This window comes from Corvus hawaiiensis, chromosome 16, assembly GCF_020740725.1.
Source record: "Corvus hawaiiensis isolate bCorHaw1 chromosome 16, bCorHaw1.pri.cur, whole genome shotgun sequence".
Classification (NCBI taxonomy): Eukaryota; Metazoa; Chordata; class Aves; order Passeriformes; family Corvidae; genus Corvus; species Corvus hawaiiensis.
The window spans coordinates 14,604,575-14,621,829 of NC_063228.1; the positions used below are offsets into that span (position 1 = coordinate 14,604,575).

At 45.0% G+C, this 17,255-nt stretch overlaps 1 protein-coding gene across 1 annotated transcript in view; it reads left to right on the forward strand.

Moving 5' to 3' along the window:
- The window catches only part of DNAAF8 (dynein axonemal assembly factor 8), an 89,047-nt gene that overhangs the window by 3,956 nt on the left and 67,836 nt on the right, over positions 1–17,255 (forward strand). Inside the window, exons 3-11 of the mRNA XM_048321242.1 lie at positions 1,376–1,489; positions 2,159–2,644; positions 4,572–4,668; positions 5,010–5,148; positions 5,996–6,142; positions 6,514–6,541; positions 6,584–6,639; positions 8,273–8,626; positions 10,447–10,606. Coding sequence (XP_048177199.1) covers positions 1,376–1,489; positions 2,159–2,644; positions 4,572–4,668; positions 5,010–5,148; positions 5,996–6,142; positions 6,514–6,541; positions 6,584–6,639; positions 8,273–8,626; positions 10,447–10,606 — 1,581 coding nt within the window. The remainder of the gene's footprint in view (positions 1–1,375; positions 1,490–2,158; positions 2,645–4,571; positions 4,669–5,009; positions 5,149–5,995; positions 6,143–6,513; positions 6,542–6,583; positions 6,640–8,272; positions 8,627–10,446; positions 10,607–17,255) is intronic.

Here is a 17,255-nt window from a genome sequence, read left to right on the forward strand (position 1 = left end):
TGGAAAGATCCATTTGTGCATCCGAGAGCTGTCACCTGAACGTGCTCTGCTGCCACCTCCTAAAGTGGCACTCACAAATGTGTTTTATGCCCTGAAGCCCTTTCATTACCCTGATATGCAATTTATTAAGAGGAAAGATGTTCTGTTGCAGTTGGCTTCGTGTTAAGTTGATGACACCAGAGAGGATTCTCCGCAGTGTGAATTCCCAAAAATGCACACTTGCAGAACAAAGGGACAAGCAGGAAAGCTGTGGCCTGACTGCTGAGGAGGTGCTTAATCTCCCTTTGGTGTCCATGCATAAGGATTCATCTCCAATGCATATCTGATATTTAAAAAAGGGATTTTCAGAGCTATCTAAATGCTGCCCAACCAAACACAGATGCTGTTTGCATTCTGAACAGGAATCAGGGTCCTGAGGGCAGTGAAAAGCCTTCATGGCCCTGCCTGGCCTCACCTGGGGTCCCAGCAGCTCTATTTAAGCTCAGCTCTGGCCCTTCACTCCTTCTCTGAGCCATGCTGGTTTCTAGTTATAGTCCTGCCTGAGCCAGACTTTCACCTGTGAATTGACTTTCAGGCTTGATTTCTGACTTCCCTCATCACTCCAATATTGCCCAAAGATCTGGAGTTTTGACTTGGCCTGGTTGCTCCCCCTGGTCTGTCCTGCTTGTTCCTCTTGGGTGCTGTGGGACTGGGCTTTCCCTGGTGAGGCCTTGCCTTTCCAGTCCCTGAGAATTCCAGAATCCCAGAATGGTTTGTGTTGGAGGGATCTTAAAGCTCATCCATTCCCATCCCCTGCCATGGGCAGGGACACCTTCCACTACCCCAGGTTGATCCAAGCCCTGTCCACCCTGGCCTTGGGCACTGCCAGGGATCCAGGGGCAGCCACAGCTGCTCTGGGCACCCTGTGCCAGGGCCTGCCCACCCTCCCAGGGAAGGATTCCTCCCCAGTGTCCCATCCATCCCTGCCCTCTGGCAGTGGGAAGCCATTCCCTGTGTCCTGGCACTCCAGGCCCTTGTAAATATTGAGCAGCTCTGCTCTTGCCTCTCTGATGGTGAATGAGGTAGTGCAGAGAATCACTTGGGAGTTAGAGAACTTCCCACACTTCCCATGGCTTTTCTCAGCAGGATGTTTGTCATCAGCCTCCCTGGGAATTTGATGCTTTACATGTTTTTTACATTTGTAGCTTGCTGAAATGTTGGGTTGGTGATTCTTGGGCTACCAGACTGTCTAGTAAAGGTGTGACTGCAAGGAAACTTCTTGTCTCTGCACTTCAAGAGGTGACAACATGAGAGTTGTCACTGCAAACCAGATATTCTAATATCGGTGAGTATTGCAGTCTCCTGTTTGATTTCTCTTTTTTTTTTCTGTTTGCAGTCTGATTGTGAGAGTGATGAGGAGCTTTTCATCTTCCAGCGGGACCTGCCAAACTTAATTCCGGACCTGTCGGAAGAACTGATGATGTTTTCCCTGGAAGACTCCCAGGAGCAGGTTGGGACTGCTGTGTGTGGGCTGTACTGTCACCCCTCTCTTCTGGCTGTCCCCAGTGTGGGCAGCTGCTGGTGTTGGACCTATTTGTCTGAAGTGCAAAAGTTTAGTCCTCAATATTTTCTCCCACTAGAAAATAGGATTTTTTTTCTCTTTTTTGCAGTGGCCCTTTCAAGTTTTGTCTGTTTTTGAGATTTTAGACCTTTTTTGTCCCACCTTCTGGCAGTTTTGATTGTCCCTTTACTGTTTTTCTTTCCTGTGCACTAACTAACACTGTGCAATTGTTTTATGTGTCTAGAAAATGAATTAGGACAGTGCAGGAAGGAGGAAAAGTATGACATTTACTCTTTGAACAGCTTTTCTGGGATAAAATAATCACATTGTTCCTTCAGTGATGAAGATAAATCCATAGAATCACAGAATGGTTTGGGTTGGAATAATGAGCACGTGTAAGAAAAAGTAATTTAAAGGATGTTTAGCACTTCCTGAAATTAAAGTTTCTGGAAAGTAAAGAGTCTCACTGTTTTCCATGAGGGATATGGTGTGGGTTGTTTCCATATGGTGTCTGAGTTGGAGCTGTTGCCTTCCAATCACTCTGTTTTGGTTTATTATCCACTTCCAAAGCTCAGGGAGATGTGACTTTCTGCATGTTTGTGCTTTCTCTACCTGTAGCAAATCCAGGAGACAGAAAGACTTCCATGGGAGATCTGGAACGGAGACCTGGAAAGTTTTGACTTTCAGGAAAAAACTGATGCTGCCCAAATCACTGCAAAGGAAGATGTACAAATGATTAAAGATGAGGCTCCTGAACTTGCCAGCCAGGCTGAAGAAATGCCAAGCCAAAAGGAAGCTGTTCTTGGAGAGTCTCGTGCAGATTCCACAGATCACCTTGAGGAGAAAGAACTGGGCAGGACACAGGCCAGGGAAAGAGAGATCTCCTGGCTTAACACAGCAGTGCCTGTGGAAGAGCTGTACAGTAAAAAGGAGAGAAAAAAGCTGATAGAGACAAAGATACTCTCCAAAATCATTGTGAAGCCTTCCCCAAAGCAGGATGTTGAGCCTCCCTCCCATGGCATCAACAATGGCCTGGGAAGACATGCAAAGGAAAAAACCTCCTCAGCTGAGCATCTTGGAGAAGTGACCCCTTTGTCATTGCAGGCAAGTGACCCTAAAATAAAGCTTTGGGGGTTGCTGCTTGTGGGGTGGGGGCACAATGCAGTGCCTGCACAACCCTACTGCAGCGAGGAACTGACCCACCACAGGGACTGTGTGTTACACAAGTACCTCAAGCTGTCCCAGAGCTGCCAGCACAAGTCCAAACCAGAGGCAAAAGCCATGGCTCAGCAGCAAGGCCCATGGCACCATAGCATCTGTCCCTGGGAGTGCAGAGTTTTCAGGTCCCAGGCGGACTTTGCATTAAAACAAGGAGCTTGCTGACCTTCCAGTGTAGTGCTGCAGGTGAGGAGGTGTTTAGGGTTGTTCTGAAGTCCTAAATCTCACCCACCTAAGGCAGGTGGGATGAGCAGCTCAGTGTTAAGTGGGATGTGGCCCAGGGTGGGGAGGTGGTTCTCTTCAGTACTGAGTTACAGATCTGCCTATATTGATTTTTGAGTTCATTAGGACTTAATCAGCACAGAACAGGGCCTGATCTTTCTGTTCAAAGCCTTCCACAGGTCAGAGTACAGATGTTTCCCTTCCCCTTTCATGTATTCACAGAAATGAACTTTTTGAAGTTAGAGCTGGTCCAGTCCAGGCAAATCATGCAGCTGCTGGCCTCTGAGTTAAATTGTGCTGCATCATTGAAGGGCATTTTTTCAAGTGGGTCTGGATTTAATGCCCAGCTCGCCTCATAGAATTCAGTGGCTCTGTTAATTCAGGAGGCACTATTTGCCTTTCAGAACCTGTTTGGTATCAGTGGCTTCAATGAGTCTGGTGCTTTTGAGTGAGTTCTGAGACCAGAACCTTCTTTGGGGGTTCTCACTTTGGGGGTTGTTGCTTCCCAGCTCAGCCAGGCACCTCAGTTTGTGTCAAGTTGCTAAGCTTAATACACAGTTTCTTCTTGGTTCCTACCAGTTCATTTGAAATTTCTTTTTCTTAAGTTCCTTTCTGTATTAGAGATGGAACTGTGGAAAACTTCACTTTTTTCTTCTGGACCTTCTGGAACTTAAACCAGTGCCACAGTGTTGGAATAGATCTAATCAAGGTGCAGATATGTGTGAAGATTTATTCCTCAGGAAGGAGGGAGAACCTTCTCTTGAACAAGAGGGACAGATGCTGGAGGTTTTACAAGGTGAAACTGATGGATTTGGAGGCTGCTTCTGCTTTTTTAAAGCCCATGAGTGGTTGTGTGAAGTGCATGTTTGTGGCAGTGGTGTCATTGTCACAACTCACAGCCTCCTTCTGTTCAGTAAAACTTGTAAGCACTTTTAATTTCTGGTGATGATATTTCCTATGGGCGTGGATACTTTTCATTAAAACTTCAATTTCAAGTAATGTTCAGAGGGGAGAGCAATGAGTGGTTTAAATGCACGTGGACTTTCATGGCAGGCTCTTGTACCTGAGTTAGGTGAGTGTGCTCTCAGCCAGGGCATGTGGATTCAGAGCAAGGAAATGGATGATCCTCTCTCCAGGATGGGGTGAGCAGCTGTGAGGTATCATCTGATACTGGCTGTACCCACAGGAATGGGAATTTACCCTCCTCAGAAGTTGGAGGGGGAGGAAAAGGCTCATCTCAAAGAACTGAAGAGCCAGAAGTCCTTCTCCTGTGGGTGGCAGTGAGAAGTTCTCACATTATTCAGGATCAGAATGCACATACTTGGCCTTGTATCAGGCCACTTTAAAATCTGTTCCACTGTCTCCAGTGATTTTTTGTAGACTTATCAAAAGGGTTCATGATTCTCAGAGAAAAAGCCTCAGCAGAAGTAGCTGAAGCAGCTGGAGAGATGCACTGTCTGAAGGGATATAATAAATGCATTCCTTTCCTTACAGCACTTCCTCTGGAATTGCTGAAAGCATGCTGGCACTGAAATTAGGGGTAGTCTTTTGGGAGTAAACTTTCCATCACATTTCTCTTGTTTTCTTTCAGAATACTGAGAAATGGGATCTAGACAAGAATCCTGAGGAGCTGGAGCAGCAGAGAGATAAAACTCGTGCAGAAGTTGCTTTCTTCCCAGCAGATTATGGTAATGTCACTAGCTGAAAGTGCATAAAAATAAATAAAACTCAGGTTCCTGTATTTAAGTCATTCCCTGCAGCATAATTTTGAATGCTTAAATTATAGTGGGGTTTTTAAATGCTTCTAACACATGTTTAATTAACTTCCCTCAAGATTTCATCTTGGTTTCCTAGCCTGAAGCCAGTGCTTTGTGGCCTGCCATGGGCCAGACAAGCCAGATGACAATATTATCTTTATCCTTGCCCTGCTGCCAGGCTGTAGGAAAAGGGACAATGTGAACATGGGGAATATTGGGTGATTCCATGGCAGAAGACCACAACTGATGATTATTTGGTTGCTCTTCCACAGAGACCTTCAGGAGGAAGTCTGAAGATGAGCTTATGGAGAGGCTGGCAGAGCTGTGTGCCAGGCAGTCCAGGACAGGGTCCCCTCTCTGTGAGGGGCCACCAGCCACGCTCTGCTCCTTGCAGGGACAGCAGGACAATGAGTAGGTCCTTTTCTGTCACATATCCCAGCTAATCCTGGCTGCCAGAATGGATACTTGGGAACTCCTGGCTTTCCATAGGAGTTTTCCTCTGTAGCCTTGCAGAAAGCTGCTACTGGAGTTGGAATATTCAGTCATTCAGAAACATTTGATGATAAACACCTTGGCTTCTCCATCAGCCTTACCAGCCACTTGGGATAAATGGGAAAGGCAGGAAAATGAGGCTAAGCCAATTATCCTCTAGGGTATCAATTTCTCTTACTGGTACCTCAATTGAGCAGAAATACACAGGATGATTTTCTGTGCGTGTCAGTGGAAATGTCAGTGCTTCTTGGAGGTTTCTGTGGGAAGGAAGAGCATTTTCAGGCTGTTCAGAGGGAACAACATCAATGGTGGCAGCACAGAGGAAATAATGAGGGAAAAAGTGGAAGGGAAAGTAGGAAGTATCCTCATTGCCAGAGCAGGGAGAGCCACTAGGATGATTTGCACGTTGTGTGCCTGGGAGGATAAAATGGAATTGCCAGAAGAGGCAGACAGGAAAGGGGACCTTGTTCTTGCACTGAGATGTTCAAAGTTGTGATCTCTCTTCTGCCATATGTGCCTGCCTTTGTTCTCCAGAACAATTTGGTGGTGCCACATTTTGAGAACTAAATATCCCTCTTCATCCTGCCTGGGATCTGTGTTCCTGGGGGAAGCTGAAGCCTTGGATTTTGATAGTAGGCAGAAGCAGAGTCCGAATCTGTGTGATAGCCAAGCACAAAGCTCCTTTCTCAGGAGAAATCCGCTCCCTGCAGGATTTCTTGTGTGGATAAGGCAGAGGACATGCTGAGGTGGTGTTTTCTATGTGTAGGGATGTTGCCTTGCTGTCATCCCCACCAAGTTCTCTGAGGATGGACAGGATGAGATTCCAGGGCCTGCCAAAACCTGCAACTGTGTACATAGATTTGAGAGATGCTGAGCCACAAAAGGCAGTGGCATTCCCTGAAGAGGAACAAAGGTAAATCCTGGCTTTATTGAGGGCGAGAAATAAGTAACAAAAAAGTGAGAAAGTTAAACCTTTCTGAATCTCACACTTGTGAAATGTAACTTGAAAAATGTTCTTTCACACCTCTGTCATAAGAAGAAACCTTGTAGTTAATAAACAGCTAATAGATAATAAACAGGTAAACATTTTGGTCTAGTTGCTTGAATACTTTAATTTTCTATTTGCTGGAGTAATAGTGTGAAGAACTCTCCAAAACACCTGGAGATCTTCCCTGGAAGCCTCTCTCCCTTTTTCCTCATTTTCTAAATTTGCATCCTTGAAATGACAAAGAGCCAACACTCAGTTGGAACAGGGTTAATTAATATGGTCTGATTGTTTCACAGTGCAAGTGACAGCTCCTCCTCCTCCTCCTCCTCCTCCTCCTCTTCCTCCTCCTCCTCTGAAGAAGAAGAAGAAGAAGAAGAAGAAGAAGAGAGTGTGACAATTAAAGATGAAGCAGAAAGGAGAAGGTAAGATTCCTCAGCAGGACCCTAGTTCAAGTGATATGATATTCAGGTTTTCTGAAACTAAAATAATTGCCCTAACAATGATCAGAGTGAACTTAAATATCTCCATTCCTGGCCTTCACAGCAAAAAAAAACAAAACCAAAAAACCCAGTAATGAAAGTGCTCCAGAGTGGCCCCAGGAGGTCACTCTTTTCCTGTTGCATGGTAAAGCTACCAAAGCTAGAGAATAGTTGTTTATCCTTGAGGCAATACTTGCACGTGTCCAGCTGCTTGGGACAGCTCAAAACACAACCAGAGGTGCCCTGGGGGGCTGGAAAATGCAACTCTTTCTCCAAACCTGTGTGAGTGACACCAGAACTGTGTTTGACATGACTCAGAACCAAATCTGGAAGTGTTGTAGGGAGTTGACTCAGACCAATCTTTATTTTTAGAAATAATAACATAGGCTAGAAGGGCTAGAGGTTTAAAGAGAATATTGATGACATTGTCTGGGCAGGGACCCTCCCAATTCTCCTTAATTGGAGGGGAAAGGGGAGAGAGTGTGATGGGTGGAATCCTAAAGTGTAAATTCCTCAACAGGCACAGATGGCAGCCTTTTGTTGCTGAATGCATGGATTCATATCCATAGGTTATTAGGCATTTGTTTAATGTGAAGCAGAGGTGTCAAGTTTAACCATCTTCCTGCATTCATGCTCTGGGTTCCATTTGGAGTTCTGCAGCCTGGAAGTCCAAACCACAGCAGTGCAGGGGACAGGCAGAACATGTGTCTTGTTGTGCCAGCCAATTGCACTTCTTTTAATGGTTTGGAAGAGGAGATGATTTGACAAGGAACAAGAGCCCAAACAATGTAATTTAGAACATCTAATCCACAACCAGTAAATAGCAGGGACAAGGTGATGCTTGGGGAACTCTGCCTAGCACTGACACAAATTCAGCAGTTCCATCAGGGTAAATCTGCAGTGATGGAGAGCAGAGCTTGGATTTTGATTCCTTAATTTTGATACCTTAATGTTGCTAAAGAACAAGTAATGCCTGGCAAATGATGCTCAGTTCTGGTTGTAAATAAGAAATCCTCTTGGTCTCAGCATGGCAAACTTCTGATCTCGTTCCCAGGGGATCAATGCAGTTTCACTTTTATCTGGAACAAATTATTAAACAGGAATTATTCTTCTGTACATGTAGATTATGTCATGGCAGGACATTCCACTATCATGATAATGTGCTTGCTGACAGTTTAGCAGTCTCATTGAGGAAATTAAGCCAAACACTCAAAAATTCTAACAATTATTAGAAAAACCTTTTCATCTGCATGTATTTGAACTCCACCCCCTGTATCCAAAGGGGACAAAAATCTATAGGCTCTGATTTCCATGCCAACCATACATTTGTTCAGGGCTCTTCTGGTAGGTGTTTGTGTTGTGCCTGGATGCAGAAGTTGCCAGGAAGATGAATTTTGTGTTCTGGCTGTGTAGTGGTTTGTGTCACTGAGTGCTGGTGCTGCTGTTACCCACAGTTACTGCTCCTGTAGATGCCCAGTCCTTGTTTTGAGCTCTCATTCGTAGAAGTTCCTCAGAGAGTGATTTTATTCCTATAGTGCTTTATCTTGATGAAATCAGGTTTTTATTTCCTTTGCAGGTGGAATTGCTCAGGGAAAAGCCTGTTACTGCAACAACTCCGAGCAGCTCGGAAGGAGGCCTTGGAGCTTCTTCATAAAGCGTCTGTTCCAGCTGAGAAACTGCATCCAGAAAGGCTGGAGGACAGAGGTTGCTCTCATATAAGTCAAAAACAATCTCATGAAGTGAGGCAAGAGACAAATGAAGTGGTTCCCAGGAAACTGATAAGATTGGAACCAGGCAAGGAAAGTCCTCCCTTTCCAAGCTGTGGGGACAACAGAGCTGACACAGAGAAAGAGAACAAAATGGAAACCGAGGAGATTCAAAATGCAGGAAATGCTCCAGAATGTCCTTTAATTACAGCACAATTGCCAAGGTATCCCACAAGAAAAGTAATCAGCAGGTTTGGATGTGGCTTCTCTAATTGTCCAGGATTAAAGAACATTGCTTACCTGGGCTGTGACTTGGAGCAAAAGGATGGCTGGTTTTGTTACCTGGAAAGAACAACAGTCCTGGCAGCTACTGCTGGAAGGGTTAGAGGCAGCCTCAGTGCGGCCTGGCATTAGATGAGCTATGGCACATTGTAAATTGAGCCTTTTTCTTTAGCTTTTCTTCTTTAGAAGAGGAGGATAACACAGTATTGATCTCCTCTAGGAACAACAGCACGGAGATTTCCTAAGCACAGCTTCCTAGAAAATAGGTCTGGAAGGGTCAGTCTCCCCGTGCCCATAAAGAGTGAGGTAAAATCTAATATCTCCTGGCTGATCTTTATAGAACTTGGTCTTGAAATCCTCAATGGTGAGGATTCCTTGACTCCCAGGTAGTACATTTTGCTGTTTAAAATTATCCTTAGAGTTGTAAAGATTTTCATTAAGTCTAATTTAAATGAGCCTCTCTCCAATTTAAGCTTATTTTTGTTGTGTTCCCAGAAGGAATGGATAATGGTTTATTTAGTTTCTCAGTATAAAACACTTTTTACAAACTGGAAGATGTATCAGTCTCCCCTTGTAATTTTTTCTTCCAAACAAAGGAATTCTGACTCTTTGCCACCAAGAAAAGTGCAAGATCTTGAAGTTACAAAGTACACTCGTGAGGAATGCCACAGGAATATCTTGGAAAGCTTTAAAAAATAGAAATAAGAGTAATATCAATTGAGGAAATTGCAGAGTTATTTGGGCCTCTGCCTCCCTGGGTTTAGTTTAATGTAGTGTATTCTGCAGAAGGTCTAATTTCAAAGTGAAATCAGGTGGCTGCTTTGTGCACCTGCCCAACTATTTGGGAGAGCTCCATTATGCTGCCTTTTCAAAGGTTATATCCTGCTATTTTCGGAGTGAAATTTAACATTCTGACTTTGACATATGAGCCCTGGAAAGAATTAGGATCTGCCTGCTCTGGAGACTGTTTCTGTGTCAGAGTTAAACACTTGCCTGCCCTGCCACTTAAACACCTCAGCTCCTGTGTACTTGCTTTAAATGGCAGGTGGTTGGTTGCAGGGTTTTTTCCCTCTGGAATTCCTGACATTAAGCTCATTGCTTCCATCAGGACTACTAAACTCCATTTTAATTACCTGTTAGCCTGAGATGGCAGCCCATGGCCAGGCAACAATGTGGGTTATTTATTGTCTCTGAGTAAGAACTCAATGGTTTGAAATGTTTTCAATTTTCTTCTTGCTATTCTAATTATTGCTGGGGCACCTGGGGCTGGAAGAATTCAGAAGAAATTCAACTTTGTGTTTGCTATGGAAATGGCAGATGAAATCTTCCTGCAGGCATCCAAATGTAGAAAGATGGGAGGTCTTGGGGTCAGGGGATGTTTCTTTCTATCCTATCCTACAGCAAATAGGAAAGGAAATGGGGTTAGACTGGAAATCTTGGTGTGGGGATGGGGAGTGACACATCACAAACACATCTCTGCTTAAAGGAGTTTTGATCTCCAGATAGATCATCACCACTTATCAGAAGTTTGATCTCTGCTCCTTTTCTTTGAGGTTTTTTTTCTTTTTCTTCTAAGATGATTTCATCCACTGCCAAGTTCTTGTGTCCCCCCACAAGCACCAGAATTGCTTTCTAAATCTATTTTAGCCTTTCATGTCATGACTCCCCCTCAAGTGTGTGGTATAAATATGAGAAAAAGTGCAACCACATGAACAAGTGGCTTTTTTACCCAAGTGAAAAGCTTAATCTGTGTCTTTTTCAGGAGAGAAGGAAGTGAAAGAGAACTATCCCAAAAGGAAGAGGAGATGAAAGAGAGGCAGAGGAGCTGCAGATTGCCGGAGCAGCTGGAGCAGTGGCAGCCTCAGCGCTCGGTGTGTGGGAAGCAGCCCATGGCAGAGAACACCCCGCTCCTCTTCCACATGGTCAGTGGCTCAGGGTAGGCTGGGCCTGGCAGGGGCTCCCTGCCATGGGCAACTAGGAGCAAAAAGTCTTTTTTATTGCATTATTTCAAATCTGTTTGTCATGGAGCAGCATTACCTGAGGAGAGGAGCAGCCCTACAGCTCTTCTCTCACACTAAGGGAGAAGAATTCCCCACTTTCCTGTGCAGGGAGAGCTCCCCAAACAGCTGCCCTCCAGTTCTGACCTGTCAGGGCTTGCTGAAATCAGTGGCCTCAGTGTTACCTATTTCACAGGAGCCAGAGTCTCCCGCATGATTTTTCATAACTTTTTCTAAAAAAGTGAAATATTTTTACTCTTTCTGCTGAGTCCTGTCTTGCTGTCTGCCCCCAGCAGCTTTATAGTTCACTTTTGTGGGTAGGTTTTGAGGACTGTGGGTTTAATAATAGGTTTTACTCTGATAAGGGGTATGAAATGATCCTGATTTTTCCCCACAGCCTAAATATGGCTTGGAAGACAGGGATGTTGTTCCTCCTCCTCAGATTTATCTCTGTCCCTGCCCTTAGCAGAGGGGTTGCAATGAGATGAGCTTTAAGATCACTCCCAACCCAAACCATTCCATGATTCCATGATAAGCAGTCCTGCTTCATCCATGCACTGCTTTTGCTGAACACAAGGCCAGGTGAGAAGGTGAGAGGAGGTGAGAAACTGCAGAATCACCATGAATCCACCGTAATGATTTATTTGGGCTAATGCCAATAACAAAGCTCTTTTGTCAGTGCAAAAGTTGAAAGATTTCACACCCCTAAATTTGGGGCTAGACCATTCAGGTTTGTTTTGTAAATTGATTACTGTGTTTGTGGAGATTTAAAAGCTCCTTTTATTTAGCACTGGATTAGTCAGTGAGGAGGAGTAAAGGATTAAAAAGCTCCCAGCTGAGTTCCCCTCTGCCAGCCTGCTTTGACAAGGACAGCACAGTGCCCAGAGCTCTGCTTTAGAGGTGTAAAGGTTGTGGATCCTTGGATTTGCTCCTCCCTGGCTGCTGGCAGGTACCGCCCCCTTCCAGTTAGCCCTTTTTAAGACGCGGACACTCGCTCCTCAGAAATCCACGTGGGCCTTGCTCTCTCCTTCCTGACAGTGCACCAGGCAAGGCAGAATTCCTCTGTATTTGGTCATTTCCCATATTTGCTGTGCTGATGCCAATAAAATGAGGATGGGCTCGATGATGTGCTTTGTCTCGAGCAGAGCTCAGGGTGGATCTGTGCTGGAACTGAAGTTGTAAATATTCCCCTAAGAGATGGGATGATGTTGCAGTTGTGGCAGCAGGGACATGGGCATTTCTCACCAGCCCAGGCTCCTGCTGCCTGTGCAAACTGCTGCCAGTGCCCAGAGAGAGGGAGAGGGACTTGGTACACAGTGACAGGACAAGGGACAAGGGATTTAACCTGTCAGAGGGCAGGGATAGATGGGATATTGGGGAGAAATTCCTCCCTCTGAGGGTGGGCAGGCCCTGGCACAGGGTGCCCAGAGCAGCTGTGGCTGCCCCTGGATCCCTGGCAGTGTCCAAGGCCAGGCTGGAGCAAGCTGGGATAGTGGAAGGTGTCCCTGCCCATGCAGGGAGTGGGATGAGATGATCTTTATGATCCTTCCCACCCAAAGCATTCCATGATTCCAAACTGAGTGCCAGCCTGCTGCAGGGGAACCTGCCTGACCTCCCAAGGCACTGTTGGTAAAAGCAAATCAGCACAAGCCATACTAACTGTGTTGTCTGGGCAACTCTGCTCTTAGTTCTTATTCAGAAATATTCATTATTAAAATTAAGAATAAAAAATGTATCAACATCATCTATCAAATACAACAGTCCTTTGCAAGATTACTTGAAATCTGCCTTGATAGCAGCATTTTTTCTTTGAATTTGAACAAGGTTTTCTTTTCTTCCTTTTTTTATGAACACAGACAGAAAAACTTGACTGTTTTGACATTTGAAACTAAAAGCCCCTGTAATTTGGCAGCTATGTCTCAGTGAAAACATCTAATATCTATATATAAACATGTATATTCAAAGAACAAGCCCCAGTGGTTGACAGAGTAGCACACTTGCAAATTTGTTTTGTAAGTCCTTTGTTTTGGCAGTGATAGATGTTCAGATCTGGAACACTTGTCATAGTTTCCAGAATTCCTCTGACCATTTATAATGTACATAAATAATTGAATTGAATAATAATCAGAGGGAAAGTTTAGAAACTCTGCAATTCCTGTAGCTGAGGTGCTGGGAAAGACTGGCAAAGGAAATTTTAAAAGCTGCATTAGGGTTACATTAGAGTTCTTGTCTAAAATGTAAAAGCAGGTTTCATGTGCTGTCTCCTTTTTCTCAACCCAGTTCAGTCAAACTCTGTCCTCAGCTCCACTCTGAGAGTCAGGGTTGGGGAGAGCACTTTGAACACAGTGCAGGTAACTGGGAGACTGAGAATTCACTTCAGCTGCTAAAGAAGGGGCTGAGATCCAGTGGATTTTCAAGACATGCAGGTGCCAATTCCCTGGGAAATCAGCGGGTTCTTTCTAAGAATTCTGCCTGTCAAGTCCATGTCTTTACGTGTCTGAATACTTGGGCAATCTGGCCCACCTCTTAGTTTTAAAAATAATGCAGGGAAGAACTGGATTTTTTTTTTAATGCTATGTTTTGGTTTTGTTTTGGTGTTTTGTTTTGGTTTTTTTCCCTTTTCTGCACCACCCAAACTTTCAATGAAATTTAAGACTGGCATGAGTTGATCTCTTCTGAAATTGGGCTCCTTAACCACATTTTAACCTTTGGATCTGGTTCAGAACTGATGTAAGCACCTAGAGTTCTGTGAAAGCCAGCAGAGCGGTGGTGTGATCCTTGCTGTAGGGCCAGGATGAATTCGTAGTTTAAGAAGAGCAATAGAGGGTTTGTTTCAGTATTTGAGCAGTGTTACTGCTGAGGGAGACAGAAGGAATGCTTCCAGTATGAAAAGCAGTTAAATGGAGGATGTAAAATGAAATAGGTTTGATCTGTCTCTTCATTCATCTTGCTTATTATGATAAGTAACTTAGTGCTGATGTTGTTTTCCTACCACTTTCCCATTAGGTGGGATCCAGAAAATGGAGGTAACTTTTGCTAGAGTCAGAACTGAGTTTTATGTCAGGAGCAGCACAAGCAGGTTATTCTAAGGATATCACAGGATGGTTTGGGTGGGAAGGGGCCTTAAATCCCATCCAGTCCCACCCCCTGCCATGGGCAGGGACACCTCCCACTGTCCCAGGCTGCTCCAAGCCCCATCCAGCCTGGCCTTGGACACTGCCTGTGCCAGGGCCTCCCCACCCTCCCAGGGAACAATTCCTTCCCAATATCCCATCCATCCCTGCCCCCTGGCAGTGGGAACCCTTTGGGGAAGACAAAGCAGCATCTGCAGGTGAGAGCAAGGCAGGCAGGGCAGTCCCCACCAGCAAGGAGGGCAGTCCCACGGTCCCCAAGGAGCAGCAGAGCAGCCCCAAGTGAAGGTGGCCAGGAGGCAAATGTGTGGGAATGAGGAAGGTCCAAGATCAAGGGCAGAAAGCCAAGGCAGGAACAGGACCCAGGGTCAGCCCAGTGATCACGCAGGGGGTCTGGAGTGATGAAACAGAGCTGAGCTGCAGCCACCAAGTCAGAGCAGTGAGTGCAGGCTCAGTGCAGGTGAGGGAGGTGAGGCCAGGCTGAGGCAGAGCTCTTTGCAGCTTGTCCAGGACCAAGGGAAATGTCTCTGCTGAGAAAGCAGCTTCACAGAGCTCCTTTCCCAGCAGCCCCGTGTGAAGTGACACACCTGAGCTCGTGTCAGACCTGGCCTTGAAAACTGCAGCCAAAGCCCTGCCATGGCCCTGACACTTCCCATCCAGCCCTGGAATTCATTTAACACACAACTAGAATTTAGCTTGGATTCATCTCTTTTATTATTGGGACAAAGTAGGTGCTTTCAGCAGGTCTTCAGCTTGATTCTCCATTTATTGCTTTATCATGATATGGCAGAACAAGATAATGTTGTTGGAGGGCTATTAGGAGCCACCTTGTAACCAGCCCCTTATAAACACTGTTTTATCTCCCTTACACAGCCAGAGTGGTTGGGAAATGAATGTGTTGACTCATACTGAGGCATCTCATTTTTCTTGGCATTCACAATCACTTGGGCTAACCTTGTATTAGTAATTATATTACCATGATCCTCATCTCATTGCAGCTTAGCCTTACAGCTGCCTTACAAAACAAAAACATCCAGGCACAACAGAGTCATTCTACCTTAACAAATAGATGATGTGGGTACTTTCCATCTTGTAAACACAGACTCCATCACCTTTTTGTCAAAATCAGCAGGTTTTTCCTGTTAACACACTCTTGACTCGGCTCACTGGTGTCAGGCAGAATTCTCAGCCACAAGATTTTCTACTTGCATTGCCACAAAATTACCAATATATTATGGTCAAATCCTTCCTCGCCCTTTGATGGCCTTGTTCTCTCTTTGATCTGATACTTCTTCAGGGGAGAATCCCTGACAAAATCCATATTTACCATCCAGAGGGGTGCTGGAATGCTGTACATTCTGCTGCTGGGACAATTACCCTGCATCAGCACGGTCTGCCTGAAAGTAGGGATTGATTTCCAAAACTTGTACAAGTATTTTTAGTTCAGTTACTGACCCCAGAAGTTATTTTTAAGGAGGAGGTGCCTTGATCTGCAAATTGTCAGTGAAATGCTTTTGATTCTTTACCTGTCTTCCTTAAATAGGTGCCTGTGATTGCTGTTGCTGTTCCATGGGTGTTTTGATCTTTTTAAGGCAATAGTGCTGACATCAACATTGGAAATTGCCCTTTTCTTCCATCTTTGGGTTGTTCAAGGACGTTGTGGATCCTGGGATCCCAACCCAGCACTTCACCAGCTGGACCAGGAGCACTTGGGCACCTCCTCAGCTCCACTGGAGCTGCTCACATGGCTGCACTGAGGTGATGGCCTCAGCACTATTTAAAAATACACCACTTTTATTGCTGGGTGGAAAATGCATAAAGGAAAAGGACTGTAAGAAAGTCAGATTAATGTCTCCACTTAAGGAATGGACAAAGGCCTGACCAACCATCATGAAGGAATAGGTTTTGTGCCACTTCCTTACAGAAATGCCAATTTATCCCCCAAAATGTGGTGCAGTACCTCTATTTGGAGAAGCTGAGGAAACCTATAAAATCTTCTGATGATTATAACGATTTTGTGACACAGTAGTTGAATTTTTCTATATCTGTGTTACTCCAAAGGTGATCCTGGTAGTACAAATCACCTGTGACCAAATGTTTTCACTGACACTGGACCAAAGCAACTGCATCTGTGTGAATGTAATTACAACAGCATTTAGCCCGCCCTTGCTATGATTTTAATATAGCTTTAAAAAAACCCCATTAATTGTAAAAATCACTGAATATTTCCTACACTAAATTTTTTTTTGGACACCAGAGCCGAGTTTGGGTTGTGCTTGGCTCCAGGTGCTCTCCCTGTTGGGCTGATGCCAAGGTTGTGGCCAGCAGTGCTGTGCCCAACAGCCACCAGATGGCCCCTGAATTCCTCCTTTTTTTTTTTTCCTGCCAGGCATTTAATGAGTTCCTGAAACAAGATTAAAATCTCTTGTACTTAATGAACCCGCTGCCTCGACTCAAGAAGGGCTTAAAAATAAACTAAGGCAATTAGAGATGGAATTAAACTTAGCACACGGAGACAGAAGGCCAAGATTCCTGTTAGTGCCACCAGTCCAGCACACGGCATTGGGAATGGATGGAAGATCCTAAGGAAGTGTTTTTCTAGCATGGGTGGCTGGCAGCTGGCACAGAGCCTGTGTTTCTGGCCTCCTCTTCATCTTCCCACGTGGTGCCAGGGAAAGCAAACGGGGTGATTTGCTGGCACAGCACTTTGGTGTGTGTCCTGCTGTCCCTGGCTGCAGGCACAAATCCCAGGGGCTGAGGCTCTGCATGGCATGGATCTCACCTAAGGATTTGCCTTAATAGACAAGCAGAGGGTCTGGCCTTACATGTCTGTGTTAACAAACAACTCCCTCCACACAGGAGGAGTTTGCTCTCCAAATTCCCAGAGTCAGAGTGTTATGGAAGTGCCCAGGCACTCTTGGGGCAGGTTGTACTTCCCATCCTGATGGCTCCTTTCCCCAACTCTGTTCACACTACCAGAGCAGGTCCAAGAGCCACATAGTAAAGCTGCTTTCATAACCTTTGGCTGCTTTAAGAGGCTTTCCAGACAAATTGCTGTAGAAATGCTCAGAACCAGGAAATTCACCTGTGCTGAATGCAACAAATCACCAAAAAGCCATGGAGAACCTTCCATGTAAACCTGGAGAGCCACTCTGATGGTTCCCAGGGGTTCCCACTTTCATGCTTTTTCCAGCTGTGGAAGGAATTGAAGAACCAGGGTTTTTAAAGCAATGAGTTCTTGCAGTGCTGTTTCTCTGACTGGAGTTTGAAAAGGCCTCAGGATAATGTGAGATATTTAATCCTTTATATTCCTCGGCATATCTTGGAAGTGATTAAAATGAGTTCAGGCTTATTCCTCAATATACTCCTGCCTCAGTTTGACAGATGGGAACATTGGTTGCTGTTGCTTAAGGGAAAGGTTAATACGAGGAAAGGAACAGAGT